The sequence below is a fragment of the Hypanus sabinus genome, chromosome 6, assembly GCF_030144855.1.
Source record: "Hypanus sabinus isolate sHypSab1 chromosome 6, sHypSab1.hap1, whole genome shotgun sequence".
Lineage (NCBI taxonomy): Eukaryota > Metazoa > Chordata > Chondrichthyes > Myliobatiformes > Dasyatidae > Hypanus > Hypanus sabinus.
In genome coordinates this window covers 81,167,847-81,187,439 of record NC_082711.1, presented here as the reverse complement: position 1 = coordinate 81,187,439, position 19,593 = coordinate 81,167,847, and the positions used below count along the sequence as shown (strand labels likewise).

The 19,593-nt window shown below is 37.5% G+C and overlaps 1 protein-coding gene across 3 annotated transcripts in view; it reads right to left on the bottom strand.

Annotated features, from left to right (window-relative positions):
• The window catches only part of galnt1 (UDP-N-acetyl-alpha-D-galactosamine:polypeptide N-acetylgalactosaminyltransferase 1), a 145,855-nt gene that overhangs the window by 51,940 nt on the left and 74,322 nt on the right, over positions 1-19,593 (bottom strand). For all 3 annotated transcript variants that reach the window (XM_059972486.1, XM_059972485.1, XM_059972483.1), the window contains one exon: positions 448-655. In XM_059972486.1, coding sequence (XP_059828469.1) covers positions 448-655 — 208 coding nt within the window. The remainder of the gene's footprint in view (positions 1-447; positions 656-19,593) is intronic.

Below are 19,593 nucleotides of genomic sequence, written 5' to 3'. Positions count from 1 at the left end.
AATAAAAATTGCTAGTCTTACAAGCCAAATTAACAAAGCAAGTTAGAAGAAAGTTCCAGCTCAGCTCAGATGGCAGCCTTAATAGGTTCTGACCAACTCAAGCAATATCTCACAGAGACACTTCAATGCTATACCAAGAGGAGCAGATTGGAATACATTTTATTTTTGCACAAAATGCTACACAAAACTGTTTCAGAATTCCTTGGCAAAGCTCAAACATTAGCACAGTGTCATGGCTAATATCAGCCCCAATATAAATAGCTAGACATTCATTCTGTTTACTGTTTATTAAATCTAGTTCTGTACATGATGATAAAATTCAAAACTAATTTCATTTTTATGAAGTTTGCTCATTTCTTTTATTCTGTATATTTGCTCAAAACTCTTAGAAACATTTGAAGTGATTGAAAACTTAACCACAACACATATATACAAAATTATTCTTACTTGTCCATTTTAATCCTTGCTAGTAGTGGTTCCAGCCAGCCAACTGTGCATTCACAATGTGCATCCAAGAAAGTGATAACTTGTCCAGTAGAAGCTGCTGCCCCTTTCAGTCTTGCTCGAATCAAACCTGAGCGCTGTTCCATGCGTAGAATTCTAACTGGTACTTGCAACTTCTTCACGTATTTCTCTAAGGGCTTTTTCAAAAAATCTAGAAAACAACATTTTTTTTTCAGCTAAAATTGCACACATATTACCGTAGAAAATTTTAAAAGCATAGCAATCCTGAAAACATTACATTTTAAAAATAATATATTCAAATCATTTGTGTCACAATGATGCATTTCATTTTATCTTTAAAAAGCAAAGCACAACACTCATTTAAAAAGCTGAGCTGGCAACTTCTTCAATTCTGTCTTGAAATTAGTGAACAAAATGCTCATAAGCTGTGACACTACATTTGTTTTGTATTGTCTAATATTGCAAGATGTATACAGTTATTACCTTTAATGCTCCAGTTTTCTATTTCCAGTGGAATAAATGAACAATTTCTTCAATCCAGTTTATAAATGAAAGTGTATTTGTAATTGACACTTATTAGGAACATACATGCACACTGCAGGTGCTTAAACTGTTCTGTAATATATTGTTCAATATTACACTCAAATACTGGTTCAAAGTTTTCTTGTTTGCATTTACAAGAAAAAACAAAATAAATGGAATTGTACAAAACTTGACATCAATAGGAAAAAGACTGATAAGCAACCAATGTGCAAAAGAGAACAAATAAGGCAAATTAAACAAATACTGAGAACATGATATGTACAGTTCTTGAAAGAGAGTTGTAGAATTAGTGGTGACTGAAGTTATCCATGCTGATTTAGCAGCTGGATGTTTCTGGGGTAGTAACTGAATCTGATGGTGTGGGTCTTTGATAATGGATGCTGCTTTCTTGTTGTTGCCATTTATGTAAATATACTCAATGCTGAACAAAAAGGCGCCAACTTATCAAAGTTCAGTCAGTTTAGTGCACATCGTTGGAGCTCAACCATCGAACCATTCGACCCCCGTCGCTTGCCTCCGACCTCCACGTCTTTGCACCTAGGACCACGCCCGGTGGTCTTCCGAGCAGCGCAGCGCACGTCCACCTTCCTCGATGTCTTCCTCCTGCTCTCTACCAAAAGCCTGCGAAAAACCCCTCCCCCCAAGTTCCCAGCCTCACAAGACAAAATAACATTCCCCATTGGTTAACAAATGAATACCATTACCATATCAACAAGTATAAAGCAAAACAACTGCGAGAGAAACACTTATCAAAGAAGCATTCCTACTCTTAACAAACCAAAAAACCCATTTTGAATAACATACACAGGACATTGTACATGAAAAAAATCTGAAACCTGTGCTCTTATACCCTGCGAAGCTCAGAATCTCACCGCCGAATGTTCCACGACAGGTTTTCACTTCTACTTCTGATGCGAGAAGCTTTCTGAAGGAGAGCTTCCCTATTGCTACGGACACTCATGTCTATTAAATGAGTGATTTTGATCGTATAAGATGGTTTTTGATTCCCAAAACCAGATTTTGTTTCTGGCTATTGGTGTAGGTTTACTCTATACTTTATACTCTAGTTAAAGTTTTCTTTCGACATATCAATCTTTTTGTTTTACTTACTTTAACCAGTATACTATATCGCTGGCTATTATTATTATTCCTTCGAAGGTGTATTTTTAACCCTTCGAAGGTGAATTTTTTTTTACTAAGATGGAGGATTTTTAAAAAAAATTTTGGTGTTTTTTTTAAGATGGCGCTATTTTTTTTCTTTCGTCTTCTTCCTAGAATGCATCGCTTATCACAGTTTAAATATTTTCTGGTTTGTTTGGGTTTTAACCCGATTTATAAGTTTCTAGTGATTATATTCTCTTTGTTTTTTTTACTACCAATTATATTAAGAAATTTGGTTTTAGTATAGTGATTATAATTTTTTTTAGAGTTTGGGTGGTTTTTTTAATATATCCTTTATATACGGAGTGGTTTTCTGCTGATGTGGGGGTAGAGTTAGTTTCATCTTTCCCTTTTCCCAGCCTATTTTTGGCTGTGGTTTTTTTTCTCTCTCTTCTTGGGTGGGAGAGGGGTGGTCTTTTTTCTAATTCTATGTTTCTTTTACCAGTTTTTTTTAGTTTTTTCATTTGGGCTGATTTTGAACTACAAATATGTCCTTGATGTTGTCACGTCCGGGTCCACTCTTTATTTTTGTTCCTCTTCCGGGTGCATGAGTTTATAATTTGGTTAACCCTTTTTATACCAAAGGGTTGATTTTAGAAATATGGCTCAGACCATTAATTTTGTTTCTTGGAATACTAATGGGTTAAACCATCCGATTAAACGAAAGAACATTTTCAAAGTATTCCAAAGCCTTAATGCTCATATTATTTTTGTACAAGAAACTCATGTGAGGAAGGAGGACAATTATCGCTTTTTTAGGTTTTGGAGGGGTCAACAGTACCATTTGAATTTGAATGCTAAAGTAAAGGGAATTTCAATTTTTATTGACTCCTCTATTGCATTTGTTTAACATATCATCTTTTCGGATCCGAATGGTAATTTTTGTTAATTACGGGCTTACTTTTTAATAAAAAGGTTGCTATGGTTAATGTTTATGCTCCAAATGTGGATTGTCCTGATTTTTTTAAGTCCTTATTTACTTCTCTACCTAATCTAAATGAATATAAGTTAATAATGGGTGGTGATTTTAATTGTTGTTTAAATCCTCTGATGGACAAATCTATATCTACTCAGACATTACCCAATAAGTCGGCCACTTGTATTAACTCTTTCTTGACTGATAATGGAGTTCTTGATATTTGGAGATTTCGGCATCCTAAGGACAAAGCGTTTTCTTTTTTTTTCACATGTTTATCATTCTTATTCAAGAATTGATTATTTTTTTATTGACTCTTGTTTGATTCCTTCGGTAAATGGTTGTTATTATGATATTATAGCTATTTCTGACCATGCTTCATTAAAACTTTCTATTAAATTTACGGATACAATTCCTAATGCTAGACAATGGCGATTTGATTCTACCTTATTGCAAGATCCGGACTTTATTAAATTTATGAATGAACTGATTGATTTCTTCTTTTCAACCAATTCCACGGAAGATATTTCTTACAGTACTTTGGGATACTTTTAAAGCATATATACGTGGACAGATTATCTCTTACTTGGTTGGTCTGAGAAAATGCATAAAGAAGGAAGCTCTTTTATTGGTTGATTAAATTAAAGAGATTGACAAGAAATATTCGATTACTCCTAGTAAGGAGCTTTACAAGCAAAGGGTTGAACTTCAAACAGAACATAGTTTATTAATTACATCTTCGATTGAAAATCAACTAATGAAATCCAGATCTGATTTTTATATACATAGTGATAAATCGGGTAAACTGCGAGCTAGTCAATTGAAGAATGCTTTGGTTAAACGTCAAATTACTAAGATCCGTCAGCAAAATGGGGATCTGACAGTTAACCATGATGAGATAAGTAAATCATTTCAAGATTTTTATACCTCCCTGTATCATTCTGAATTTCCTCAGGATTGTGGCACCATGTGTGATTTTCTTGGGAAATTGAATTTCCCAAAATTATCACCGGATGATCTTTCAATATTGGAAACTCCAATGACGGATGCAGAAATCAAAGGGGTTATTTCCTCCATGAATTCTGGGAAAGCACCTGGTCCGGATGGGTATACAGCAGAATTTTTCAAATGTTTTTCCGCTATTCTTTCTCCTTGGTTATATAGGGTTTTTAAAGAAGCAATTAGATTGGGCAATTTGCCACAATCTTTTTATAGAGCATCCATTTCTTTAATATTGAAGAAAGATAAAGACCCTACTGACTATGCATCCTATAGACCAATAACCTTATTGAATGTAGATTCCAAGATTTTTTCCAAGTTACTTGCATCCAGGTTGGAGAAGGTATTACCCCAAATTATCTCAGAAGATCAAACCGGTTTTATTAAAAATTGTTATTCTTTTTTCAATGTCAAGAGGTTATTGAATATTGTGTATACTCCTTCACATAACATTTCAGAATGTGTTATTTCATTAGATGCGGAGAAAGCATTTGACAGAGTTGAATGGCCATACTTATTTAATGTGTTGGAGAAGTTTAATTTTAGTCTGACATTCATTTCCTGGATTAAACTGATATATCATACCCCAGTAGCCTCGGTGTTTACTAACAATCAAAGATCTCCCTTTTTTCGTTTATTTCGGGGCACTAGACAAGGTTGTCCTCTTAGTCCACTATTATTTGATATTGCTTTAGAACCCTTGGCAATTGCTATCAGAGAATCACAGGATATTCTTGGTATTAATCGTGGGACAGATACTCATAAGTTATCTTTATATGCAGATGATTTATTATTATTTATTTCTAATCCTGAGAAATCCATTCCTGTAGGTTTATCGTTGTTGGCTCAATTTAGTGATTTTTCTGGGTATAAATTAAATCTTAATAATAAGAGTGAGTTGTTTCCTTTAAATAGACAGGTCCCAATTTATGGAAATTTACCTTTTAAATTAGTTAATGACTCTTATTAGGGATTAAAATCACAAAAAACTATAAAGACTTATTTAAGGTTAATTTTGTACCTTTAATTGATCAGATTAAATGCTTGTTTACTAAGTGGTCACCATTATCTTTATCTCTGATAGGGCAGATTAACACTATTAAGATGGTTATTTTACCCAAGATTTTATATATTTTTCAAGTGGTGCCAATTTTTATTCCGAAATCTTTTTTTTTTACTAATGTTGATTCAAAAATTTCTTTATATATATGGCAGAATAAAAATCCCAGGTTAGGTAAAATATACTTACAGAAGGCAAAGAAGGAAGGTGGATTAGCATTGCCTAATTTTAGATTTTATTATTGGGCAGTTAATATCAGATATTTGATATGTTGGTTGAAAGATTGGGATGGATCTTTTAGCCCTCATTGAGTGAACCTGGAAATTAAATTGGTACCAGGATTTGCACTGGGTTCTATTTTAGGGACTTCTCTTCCTTTTGCTCTTTCCAAATTGCTGAAACGAATTGACAACCCGATAGTTAAACATACTTTACGTATATGGTTTCAATTTCAGAAATTTTTTGGGTTGACTCAGTTTGTTTTAAATATTCCTATTGTATCCAATTGTTTTTTCCACCCTTCAATTATAGACCAAGATTTTCTGATTTATTTTTGGATAATTGTTTTGTCTTTTGAGCAATTATCTAATAAATATAATTTGCCTAGATTTCATTTTTTTAGATATTTACAGATTAGGAATTTTTTAAATACCGTACTTCCTACTTTTCCAAATTTTGTGTCTTCAGGCATTTTGGAGAATTTGTTTGAACTAAACCCTTTTCAGAAAGGGCTTATATCAAAACTTTATAATATAATTATGAAGATACATTCAGAGCCCCTTTATAAGACGAAAAATGATCGGGAAAGAGAGCTTAACCTTATTATTCCTATTGAGAATTGGGATAAAATTCTTCAATTAGTTAATACATCATCTATATGTGCCAAACATTCACTAATACAGTTTAAGGTTGTGCACAGGGCACACATGTCCAAGGACAAATTGGCTCATTTTTATTTCTATATAAATCCCATTTGTGATAGATGTTAATCTGAAATAGCATTTTTAACTCATATGTTCTGGTCGTGTCCGCTTTTGAAAAAATATTGGAAAGATATTTTTGATATTATCTGAGGTATTGAACATTGATTTACAACCCCATCCTATTACCGCAATCTTTGGTTTACCAATGATGGACTCACTTCATTTATCTTCTTCCGCTTGTCGAATGAATGCATTTCTTACACTAATGGCTAGAAGATCTATTTTGTTGAATTGGAAGGAAATTAATCCTCCTACTGTATTTCATTGGTTTTCTCAAACTATGTTATGTTTGAATTTAGAAAAAATTAGAAGCAGTGTATTTGACACTTCTACTAAATTTGAAAAGATATGGAGACCATTTATTCAGTATTTTCATATGCTGTAATATGACCCTGTTCCAAGCCTGTTTGATTTTCCAGTTTTGTTTTCATATATGTCGAGAGGATTGGAGTTGACAACACTGATGATTTGGTATTTTTGTGAGATATTATAAACAGCCCTTTTTTTCCTTCTCTTTTTTCTTTTTTTCCCTCTATTAGTTATTAGATTTTAGATTAGTTTTTTGCATAATAATTTTTTTTGTTTCCTTTTTCTTTTTTCTATTCTATACTATGATACATCTAGGTTTGCCTTGTTTATTTGTATATCATTTATGATGTGGGAATACTCATTTATACTGTAATCATTGTTTTTGTATTCTTTTATAGTTAGTTGAAATATGTACATTTGTAATCCCATTATCTATGTACCAATTTTATTTTGTTATTAATAATGATAATAAAAAGATGGAAAGAGAAAAACAGTGCAGGCATTACAATAAATAATAAACAAGACAATAGACACAATAGAGGGCAGTAAGTTGGTGTCAGTCCAGACTCTGGGTATTAAAGAGTCTGATAACTTGGGGGAAGAAATTGTTACATAGTCTGGTCATGAGAGCCCGAATGCTTCTGTGTCTTTTCCCAGATGGTGGGAGGGAGAAGAGTTTGTATGAGGGGCGTGTGCAGTCCTTCATAATGCTGTTTGCTTTGTGGGTGCAGCGTGTAGTGAAAATGGTGGGAAGAGAGACCCCGATGACCTTCTCAGCTGACCTCACTAGCCGCTGCAGGGTCTTGCGATCCGAGATGGTGCAATCTCTGAACCAGGCAGTGATGCAGCTGCTCAGGATGCTCTCAATACAACTCCTGTAGAGTGTGAGGAGGATTGGGGGGGGGGGGGTGGGGTGGGAGATGGACTTTCCTCAGCCTTCATAGAAAGTAGAGACGCTGCTGGGCTTTCTTTGCTATGGAGCTGGTGTTGAGGGACCAGGTGAGATTCTCCGCCAGGTGAACACCTGGAAATTTGGTGCTCTTAATGATCTCTACCAAGGAGCCGTCGATGTTCAGTGGAGAGTAGTCACTCCCTGCCCTACTAAAGTCAACAACCATCTCTTTGGTTTTGTTTACATTCAGAGACAGGTTATTGGCTCTGCACCAGTCCGTTAGCCGCTGCACCTCCTCTCTGTATGCTGACTCATCGTTCTTGCAGATGAGACTCAACACGGTTGTGTCATCAGCAAACTTGATGATGTAGTTCGAGCTGTGTGTTACCCACCAATAGTGCCACATTTATTCATGCTTCAATAAGTACACATTAGACATATCACATTATGTGTATGAAAAAATACTATACACACTAATTTAACCCACATTTAATAATGTTAACCATGAAACTATTGAACAGCAATTAAAAACCCACATGGCTCACTAAGGCCCTTCAGGGAAGGAAAATTGTCCTTCTTTGGCTTATAGGATAGAAACCTAGAAAACCTATAGCACAATACAGGCCCTTTGGCCCACAAAGATGTGCTGAACATGACCCTACCTTAGAAATTACTAGGCATACCTATAGCCCTCTATTTTACTAAGCTCCACGTACCTATCTAAAAGCCTCTTAAAAGACCCTATCGTATCCACCTCCACCACTGTTGCCAGCAGCCCATTCCACGTGCTCACCACTCCCCGAGTAAAAAACTTACCCCTGACATCTTCTCTGTATCTACTACCCAGCACCTTAAACCTGTGTCCATTTCAGCCCTGGGAAAAAGCCTCTGACTGTCCACATGTTCAATACTTCTCATCATCTTGTACACCTCTATAAGGTCACCTCTCATCCTCCTTCGCTCCAAGGAGAAAAGGCCAAATTTACCCAACCTATTCTCATAAGGCATGCTCCCCAATCCAGGAAACACCTTGTAAATCTCTTCTGCACCCTTTCTATGGCTTCCACATCCTTCCTGTACAGAGGCGACCAGAACTGAGCACAGTACTCTAAGTGGGGCCTGACCAGGGTCCTATGTAGCGGTAACATTACCTCTCAGCTCCAACGTTCATTTCCACGATTGATGAAGGCCAATACACCATACACCTTCTTAACCACAGCGTCAACCTGCGCAGCTGCTTTGAGTGTCTAATGGGCTTGGACCCCAAGATTCCCGTGATCCTCTACATTGCCAAGAGTCTTACCATTAATACTATATTCTGCCATCATATTTGACCCACCAAAATTAAACACTTCACACTTATCTGGGTTGAATTCCATCTGCCACTTCTCAGCCCGGCTTTGCATCCTATCAATGTCCTGCTGTAACCTCTGACAGCTCTCCACACTATCCACAACATCTGCAACCTTTGTGTCATCAGCAAACTTACTAACCCATCCCTCCACTTCCTCATATCAGGTCATTTATAAAGTTCATGAAGAGTAAGGGTCCCAGAACAGATTCCTGAGGCACTCCACCGGTGACCAAACTCCATGCAGAATATGACCCGTCTACAACCACTCTTGTCTTCTGTGGGCAAGCCAGTTCTGGATCCACAAAGCAACTTTCCCTTGGATCCCATGCCTCCTTACCTTCTCATTAAGCCTTGCATGGGGTACCTTATCAAATGCCTTGCTGAAATCCATATACACTGCATCTACTGCTCTTCCTTCAATGTGTTTAGTCACATCCTCAAAAAATTCAATCAAGCTTGTGAGGCATGACATGCCCTTCAGAAGCCATGCTGACTGCTCCAGATGTTCATAAATCCTGCCTCTCAGGATCTTCTCCATCAACTGACCAACCACTGAGGTAAGACTCACTGGTCTATAATTTCTTGGGCTATCTAATCCCTTTCTTGAATAAAGGAACAACAGCTGCAACCCTCCAATCTTCTGGAAACTCTCCCATCCCCATTGGTGATGCAAAGATCATCGCCAGAGGCTCAGCAATCTCCTCCCTCGCCTCCCACAATAGCCTGGGGTACATTTCATCCGGTCCCGGCGACTTATCCAACTTGATGCTTTCCAAAAGCTCCAGCACATCCTCTTTCTTAATATTTACATGCTCAAGCTTATCAGTCTGCTGCAAGTCATCATTAAGATCATTTTCCATAGTGAATACTGAAGTATTCATTAAGTATCTCTGCTATTTCCTCTGGTCCCATACACACTTTCCCACTGTCACACTTGATAGGTCCTATTCTTTCACATCTTATCCTCTTGCTCTTCACATACTTGTAGAATGCCTTGGGGCTTTCCTTTATTCTGCCTGCCAAGGCCTTCTCATGGCCCCTTCTGGCTCTCCTAATTTCCTTCTTAAGCTCCTTCCTAGTAGTCGTATAATCTTCTAGATCTCTAACATTACCTAGCTCTCTGAACCTTTTGTAAACTTTTCTTGACTAGATTTATTACAGCCTTTGTACACCATGGTTCCTGTACACTACCATAAGTTCCCTGTCTCATTGGAATGTACCTATACAGAACTCCACACAAATATCCCCCTGAACATTTGCCACATTTCTTCTGTACTTTTTCCTGAGAACATTGGTTTCCAAGTTAAGCCTTGAATTTCCTGCCTGATAGCCTCATAATTCCCCTTACACCAATTAAACATTTTTCTAACTTGTCTGTTCCTATATCTCTCCAATGCTATTGTAAAGGAGATAGAATTATGATCACTATCTCCAAAGTGCTCTCCCACTGAGAGATCTGACACCTGACCAGGTTCATTTCCCAATACCAAGTACAGCCTCTCCTCTTGTGGGCTTATCTACATACTATGTCAAGGAACCTTCCAGAACACACATAACAAACTCCACCCCATCTAAACCTCTCGCTCTAGGGAGATGCCAATCAATATTTGGGAAATTAAAATCTCTCATTATGACAACTCTGTTATTATTACAGCGTTCCAAGATCTATTTCCCTATTTGCTCCTTGATATCCCTGTTACTATTGGGCAGTCTATAAAAAACATGCAGTAAAGTTATTGACCAATTTTTGTTCCTAACCTCCACCGACAGAGGTCGGCAACCCGCGGCGCTTTCATCTCTGTGCCGCGGCTCCCTGTGGCTTTGGAAAATAAATGATGAGTATTTAATTAAAATGTATTTTATGTTAGTTTGTTAGTTTTTGAAATGTAATTCTAAATTTGAAGATTATGGTGATCTTGTACAATCTAAATAAAACGTGTTTTTTGTCGCTATTAATATACGTAATCACTGCCAATGCCTGACACCTGCCAGTGTGCGATTTCTTTAATTTTTCGATCCAAGGTAGGCTAACTATGGAGAATTCTAAAAAAAGAAAAGTGACTGAAGAAAACAGAACGTTTAATGATACGTGGGCAGATTCATTTGCTTTCACTGCTGACGAGACTGGTTTACCGGTATGCTTAATATGCAATGAGAAACTAGCAAACAACAAGAAGTCAAAAGTCGCAAGACATTTCCAGAATAAACATGCAGCCTTTGCTCAAAAATATCTGGATGAAGATGAGAGAAAAAAAGCCGTTTCGGAACTGATGCGGAAGGTTGATCTGAGCAAAAATCATTTCAAGTAGTGGATGAAGTCTGGAAAATCAACTACATATGCTAGTTTTGTTACCGCTCAGGAAATAGTCAGGCACGGGAAGCAGTTTACAGATGGTGAATATATAAAAGAATCTTTCATTAAGATTTCAGAACATCTATTCACGGACTTTAAAAACAAGAGTGAAATTGTGCAGAAAATCAGGGATATGCTCCTCTTGCAAAGACTGTCAAAGACAGAACCATAAAAATGGCAGAAGACATCACAAGACAGCAAACTAAACACATCAATTCAGCTGTGGCCTACTCGATTGCCTGTGACGAGTCTAAAGACAAAGGTGATATTGAACAAACAGCGCTGTTCTGCCGGGATGTAAACTCTGCCGGGCCACAGTTAGAAATGATTGAGTTGATACCTCTAAAAGGCCAAACACGGGGGCAGGACATCTGTGAGGCTGTCTTGAATTGTTCAAGAGCCAAAGGAATAAAGACCACCCACCTGGTGTCAGTAGCTACTGATGGGGCACCAAGTATGACAGGAGCGCACAAGGGATTTGTGGCTTTACTGCAGAAGTCGCTGGACAGAAAGCTGCTGACTTTTCACTGCATCTTGCACCAAGAGGCACTGTGCGCTCAAACATTTCCTCCGGAATGCACAGAAGTAATGGATGTTGTCATTCAGATTGTCAATAAAATAATGGCAAAAAGTTTAAATCACCGTCAATTCCGTTTGTTACTGGACGAGCTGGAAAGCGCATATTCTGATCTCCTGCTGCACAACAAAGTCTGGTGGCTGTCAAGAGGGGAGGTGCTGAAACGCTTTGTCGCGTGTCTGGAAGAAGTGAAAACTTTCCTGGGCAGCAAAGGGCTCACCTTTCCTGAGCTGGAACAGCCAGAGTGGCTGTAAAAGCTACACTTCATGGTAGACATGACAGCGCACCTGAACACAGCTCTTCAGGGGAAAGGACGCATAGCCCTGCACATGTTGGAGGATGTTTTGGCATTCGAGCGCAAGTTGACAGTGCTTGCCAGAGATTTACAGAAAGGCACAATGTCTCACTTCCAATTTGAGAGAGTTCAAACAATCTCACGACATGATAAATTTGGAGTATTTACATTCTGCAAACATCGTTTGGGAAACGCTTCTGTGAGTACAGAGAGGAAAAAAACACATTATCCTTCGCGGTCACTCCCCTAAGCATCGATCCATCCCTACTGAATACGACTGCATTGGCAGGTGTGAGTCAACCTGATCTTGAGATGGAACTGGTCGACATAGTCGACAAAGACATATGGGTGTCCAAGTTTAGATGCTTGACAGCAGACCTTGAAGATGTTGCCCGTCAGAAGGCCATTCTTGCTCAGAATCACAAATGGAGTGATATTGAAAACCTCCTCAAACCGGACAAACTTGTGTTCGAAACATGGAATGCTATCCCCGACATTTATGTAAACATTAAAAAGTATGCGCTTGGAGTCCTGTCGATCTTTGGATCCACATATGTATGTGAGCAGGTGTTCTCCAGCATGAACTTTATTAAAAACAAACATCGCGCACGCCTCACAGATGACAGCTTGCGATCCTATGTAAAGATGAAGGTGACGTCATACAGCCCTGATGTGCAGACGCTGTGCGCTGAGGTCCAGGAGCAGAAATCCCATTAACCAAGTATGATAAATATTTTAATTGCCTATTATTTTACATATATTCATATTTTTTCATTGTTCAGTGAAATAGTCCTTTTATTTTTCAGGTTGACAGCTGGCTGACGTTATTTTTGGTTTGCTGCTGGCGGACAATTTAAGTTCGGCGTTTTTCATAAATACAAGAAGGACTCAAATAGACATTGAGTATTTTACTTAAAAGTAACCTTCAACCCAACATCTTTTTTTCGGAGTTCAAAATTTTTTTGTTGCATGCAGAAATGTAATTTCGTTTTCTCTGCAGGAGTTCATCGATTTCATAAATGCAACACATTATAGTTTGTTTATACATAGCATAAAGGCAAAAAAAACGTTGTATGCAGTGTTATTTCATTTTAAATGTCAAACGGGTTTTGTGGCTCCCAGTGTTTTCTTTTCTGTGGGAAACGGGTCCAAATGGCTCTTTCAGTGGTAAAGGTTGCCGACCCCTGCCGTAGACAATCCCTCCGTAGTGTCCAACTTTTCTGAAGCCCTGATATTATCTCTGATGAACAGTGCCATGCCCCCACCTTTTTTGCCTCCCTTCTTGTCCTTTCTGAAACATCTAAAACCCGGCACTTGAAGTAACCAATCCTGTCCCTGAGCCATCCAAGTATCTGTAATGGCCACCACATCATATCTCCAAGTACTGATCCACGCTCTAAGCTCATCCACTTTGTTCACAACACTCCTTGCATTGAAACAGACACATCTCAAGCCTTCGGTCTGAGCGCGTCCCTTCTCTATCAACTGCCTATCCTCCCTCTCACAATGTCTACGAGCTTTCTCTATTTGTGAGCTAACCTCCTCTTCCCCAGTCTCTTCAGTTTGGTTCCCACCTTCCAACAATTCTAGTTTAAACTCTCCCCAGTAGCCTTAGCAAACCTCCCCACCAGGATATTGGCCCCCTGGATTCAAGTGCAATCCAACCTTTTTGTACACGTCACACCTGTCCCAAAAGAGGTCCCAATGATCAGAAATCTGAATCCCTGCCTCCTGCTCCAATCCCTCAGCCATGCATTTATCCTCCACCTCATTCTACTCCTATTCTCACTGTCCTGTGGCACAGGGAGTAATCCCGAGATTACTGCCTTTGCAGTCCTGCTTCTCAACTTCCTTCCTAACTCCCTGTAGTCTTTTTTTTCAGGATCTGTTCCCTTTTCCTACCTATGTCATTCGCACCAATAGGTATCACAACCTCTGGCTGTTCTCCTTCCCACCGCAGGATATCTTGGATGCGATCTGAAACATCTCAGACCCTGGCACCTGGGAGGCAAACTACCATCCGAATTTCTTTCCTGTGTCCAACGAATCGTCTGTCTGACCCCTAACTATAGAGTCCCCTATCACTATTGCCTTTCTCTTCCCTTCCCTACCCTTCTGAGCCACAGATTCAGACTCTGTATTGACTATTAACTGTCAAATGTTCAGAGACCATATAGATAGACAGTAAACTGTTAGTAATGTGCATATGTTATGGAATTTGTTTCAAATTACTGAGCAGGACAAGTTACATAATTATTTCTGTATACATTTTAAGTATCTACATGCTGAGCAAAATGATACTACACATTACATATTTGTCACATCACATCATAGCTTGACCCTTTCTGATAAAGGAATAAAGTTAATTTTCGTAAATCAAGGAAAAGCAGTATTTCTTCATTTACAAAATGCTTTCAGCAGCATTGCTGTTTTCCCCTGCTTATATTTCAATCATCTCAATCTAAATAATGAAAGGTGAAAAGCACATAGAAAAAAATCATACCAATTTATAACTATGTAATTAATGAACTTTTCCATTGTGTGCTACTGCATTTAAATTGCAGCCAATGTTCTTTAAAAATTGTTTAACATTTCTGGCATTCTGCTTTAACAACAATCTTTGAATTCTGGTCTAATCAAATATTTTCCCCACAGACTTAGAATTATCCCTTTACTTTAAAGGTTATTTAAAAAACACTCAGTCATGAAACAGAGGACTTGAATTGACAGAAAACAGATGGTGTAACATTATATTACAAATTAAATTTCAATAGAATATGAAAGACTAAAAGGAAAAATCAGTTATTCATTCTGAGTAATATAATGTCTAGTTTCAAGGCCTCCACTTATCTAATGGGACACCCCAAACATGCACAATGGTGTTCAATTGTGAACGTTATTCATGTGGTTTTCATCTATATATGCACGGAAGGATGGTGTGGTCAATCAGAGAAGCAGACATTAATTCAATATGAAGACTTACTAAGTACAGCACTGAGATCTACAATTGATAGGTTCACACTAGTTACTGCAGTATCTGATTCTCCATTTGTCTTGCCTCCTCTTCATTTCTCTTTGCAAGTCCCAACCTAACACCTTCACCACTAACCTCTTGATCCAATTATCCTTCTATCCTTCAGTCCAACTCTTACCAATCTGTGATGCCACTTGCACACTGACCACACACCCAATTTCAACATCATCCAGCTAATCTCTACCAATCTCTATTTGGTTCCCACAAACTATACACCATTCTTACCCTACTCTTACTGATATCCTTCGCATCACTGTACTTGTAAAGTCTGTCCAGCAGCTTACATTTTGGGCATCACATGCTTTGAAGGTTTACAAGGCTTTGAAATTAACTCAATTAACTTCTGGGTACATGCGTTTATTTCTGCAATTTGCCTTCCCAATTTTAATGATTTGTGTAAGGTAGACATGCAAAGAGGTAATATTAAAAGTCTGCCCTATAAGAAATCTGAACATAACTTTGAAGGTCATCTATAGTTACACAATTTATTTGTATCTCTTAAAATCACATTCATCTTTTCAGCCAAATGCAACAATTAACTTTGGATGAAACTTTCTCTAATATGTGCATTTATACATTAGTATGCACACACATACAAAGTTACACCTTATAAAATGACTACAAACTGCTCAAAATGAAGGAGTAGCATTTCGAATGGTATTGAAAAGATAAAGTCTATTCATTGGGCAAACTGAGAAGCTCACCCCACCAAATGTATTAGGCTTTCCACCCCATTAAACACCTCAGAATCCACAAAACCAGATTGAAAACAAGTCATCTGCAACTCTAAGGACTATCAAACAATAGCAAAGACAGGCAATAGCAGATGGTTGAAATTCCCTATCAAACAGTTGGAAGAGTGATCTTAAAGATGTAGCTTTTGTTTACACACTAACAAAACAATTTCATACAGATGTGGGATGGCAGCTGCTTTGCATTTCTAACTTATATGGAAATTAACTTGTATGCAATATGAGAACTGCCAAGTACTGAATTAGAAAAAGTGAACAAGGTTCATCCTAACTGGTGTACCCTTTAAGGTTATAATAGGTTTCTATTTTTGAACTTCAATTGAAGCCAACAGGTGCTAATGCAAAAGATATTTCCAATTCCTCATGAAAACAACGTGGTCAAAAAATTCATCTTAGACATTAAAAAACGAAGTGGACAAATTCTGGATTTACAACATCTCAGCATGTTGTATATTTATATATCCTCCTATCCTTTTATTTCTTTATAAATATCAAACCTGGTACCAGTTCTAAGCTTGGAAAAGTTACTCACGGAAGCAGCTTTTGTTCTGAACATGAACTTCATAGCTCTGCATATCAAAAACTGAGAGTAGAGATACTAAAATACAATTCAAAAGTTGCATGATCAAAGTAAAACCCAAGTGAAGAGAACGCTTTCTAGACATTCAACTTTATCAATTTAACATTTACATGCAAATACAAGAAATTTTAACATCACTATTCTTGCCAAGTTCACCACTATGTATGTAAAATAGAAAAATGGAATATTTTCCTTATAAAAGTGAATTATAACTTTAATTGAAACATATTAATTTTGCTTTGCTCCTAATGCCTGGGATTTAATTAACCAAAGGTTTCCTTTTTGATGCAATATTTCCTGAGCAACTTTGTCTCCTAGTTCCTTTCTCTGCTAATGCCAAAAAGCTAAACATTTCTCTCTGTCATTTGGGAGACTGACATATTACCTTCTCATCACCTGAGTGAAATTCATGATTTACAGTGCAGTAAATTCTCTGTCACTTCCTGGCCTGTATCAAAAGATTCAACACCTTTCTATCAGGCACAGATAGAAGATTGGCTAATTGATAGAAAGCAATGGCAATAAATAGATCAATAATCTGTAACTAGTGAGGTGCTATAAGGATTATTGATGTAGCCTCAGCTATTCACAACACATTTGGATAAATTTGTTTAAAATATGTATAACATCTACATATGGAAATCAGGATGATAGATGGGTAGCAAGTTTAATTTTAAATCACTGGATGCAATGAAGCACAATAAGTACTTTATATATGAAACCAATAACTTGTCTGTACTGTTCCAAACAGTAAGAACCCAATAAATAAAATCATGTCTTGAAATGTAGCCCTTTAAACCTGCTATACCCTTTAACAAAAATCATGACTGACCTTCCATTCAACATAATTTTCCCACATTTTCTCTACATGTAGCCATTTCCCAAGTGTCCAAAATTACAACTAATGTTAGAATTTGTGTGTACATGTCAAGCAAATGTCATCTAAATCCCACATTCTTCTACCTATAAGGTTAATTGAACACTATACAAAATAAAACAATTCAAATAACTCTGAGGAGAAAATTCTTATTGTGTCATTTCAGGTCTAAAATCCCAAATCCATAATCATTGGCTTTCTACCCAGATGAAACTGCCTCTCAGCATCTTTTCCGCCAATATCTTTATTAGAAACACTAAAATGACATCACACTCATTTTTTCTGAACTTCAGAACATCTATGCACATATGTCTCAATAGGTGGACAGCTTTGAAGAGGTAGTGTAGTTGTGCACTCAATAGACCTACAACTTCATATCGACAAAGTTCAAAGTAGATTACCAAAGTACATACAGTTGCAAGAAAAAGTTTGTGAACCCTTTGTCAATACTTGGTTTTCTGCATTAATTACTCATAAAATGTGGTTTGATTTTCATCTAGGTCACAAATCATAGACAAACACCATCCACCTAAACTAATCACAGACAACTGTACTTCTGGTCAACACTGAGTACACCATTTAAACAATCACAGTCCACTTTCAAAAAAAGTAAGTGAACTTCTGGAGTAATGTCTTCTACAAATACTATTTAGAGTCAGGTGTTCCAATCAATGAGATGAGATTGGAGGTGTGGGTTGTAGAGGTGTCCTGTCCTACAAAAAAGACACACAGATCACGTTACTGACAGAGCCAGCTCTTCTCAAGAAAGATCTGTTTATGTGTGCCATGCTTCAATCAGAATGATTTTCAAAGGACCTTAGAAGAAAAATTGTAGAAATGCATGACGAAAACACTACAAAAGACCTGAATGCTCATCAGTCCATTAAAGAGAAATAGTCTACAAATGGAGGAAATTCAGTACTGTTACTACTCTCCCTAGCAGTGGGCATCCTGCAAAGATCACACCAACAGCAAAATGTGCAATGCTGAAAGAGGTGAAAAAGAATCTATGGTAACAGCAAAAGACCTACAGAAATCTCCAGAACTTGCCAAAGTCTCTGTTCATGTGTCCACTATAAGAAAAATGCTGACCAAGAATGGTGCTTATGGAAGGACACCATGGAGAAAACCACTGCTCTGCAAAAAAAAAATTAAAAAAAAAATTGCTGCACATCTGAAGATTGAAAAAGACCACCTTGATTGTCCACAGTGTTGCTGGAGCAATGCTCTGTGGACAGATGAGACAGAAATGCACACCACTATGTTTGTAGAAAAAAAGGGCAATGCATACCAACAGCAAAACCTCATTACAACTGTGAAGCATGGTGGAAGGAGCATCATGGTTTGGGGCTGCTTTTCTGCCTGCAGGGATTGGGCAGCTTGCAATAGTCAAGGGAGCAATGATTTTAAAATTATATCAAGACATTTTACAGGACAATGTCAAGGTAGTGGTCCATCATCTGAAACTTAATAGAAGTTGGATGAAGCAACAAGACAATACCACAAGAGTAAATCAACATCAGAATGGTTTAAAAAGAAAATTCATGTTTCAGAATAGCTTGGTCAGAGTCCAGAACTTAACCCAATTGAAATGCTGTGGCATGACCTGAAGAGGGCTGTTCGTGCAAGCTATTCCAGAAATATTGATGAATTGTAACAGTTTTATATGGAGGAATGGTCTAAAATTCCTCCTCAACATTGTGCAAGTCTGATCAGCAGCTGTAGGAAAAAATTTGCTAACAGTTACTGCTGCTCAAGGAGGTTCTACTAGTTATTAAATTCAAGGGTTCACATACTTTCTTCATTCTGAACTGTGATTGATTAAATAAAATGTTCAATAAAGACATTAAAATTACAATATTGTCTATTGTGCTGTCTATTATTGTGACAGATAAAAATCAGAACACATTTCATGAGTAATTAATGCCGAAACCAGGTAATTGCAAAGGGTTCACTAACTTTTTCTTGCAACTGCAAATGTCATCATATACAACCCCGAGATTCATTTTCTTGCTGGCATATACAGTAAATCAAAGAAACACAACTGAATCAATGAAACACTGCACTAACAGGCTGGAAACACAATGAATGTGCAAAAGACAACAAACTCTGCAAAAACAGAAGAAAAATAAATAATAATAATAAATATCAAGAACATGAGTTGATGAGTTCTTAAAAGTGAAGCTGTGCCTGGGTTGTGGGAACCATTCCATGATGATGTGAATTAAGTGAAGTGAAGTTATCCCCTCTAGCTCAAGAGCCTGATGGTAGAGGGGTAATAACTGTTTCTAAACCCGGTGATATGGGCTGTGAGGCTCCTGTATCTTCTTCCTGATGGCAGCATTGAAAATAAAGCATGGTCTAGATGGTGGGGAGGTCTTTGATGACGGATACAGTTTTCCTGCAATAGCACCTCATACAGATGTGCTAAATGGTGGTGCAG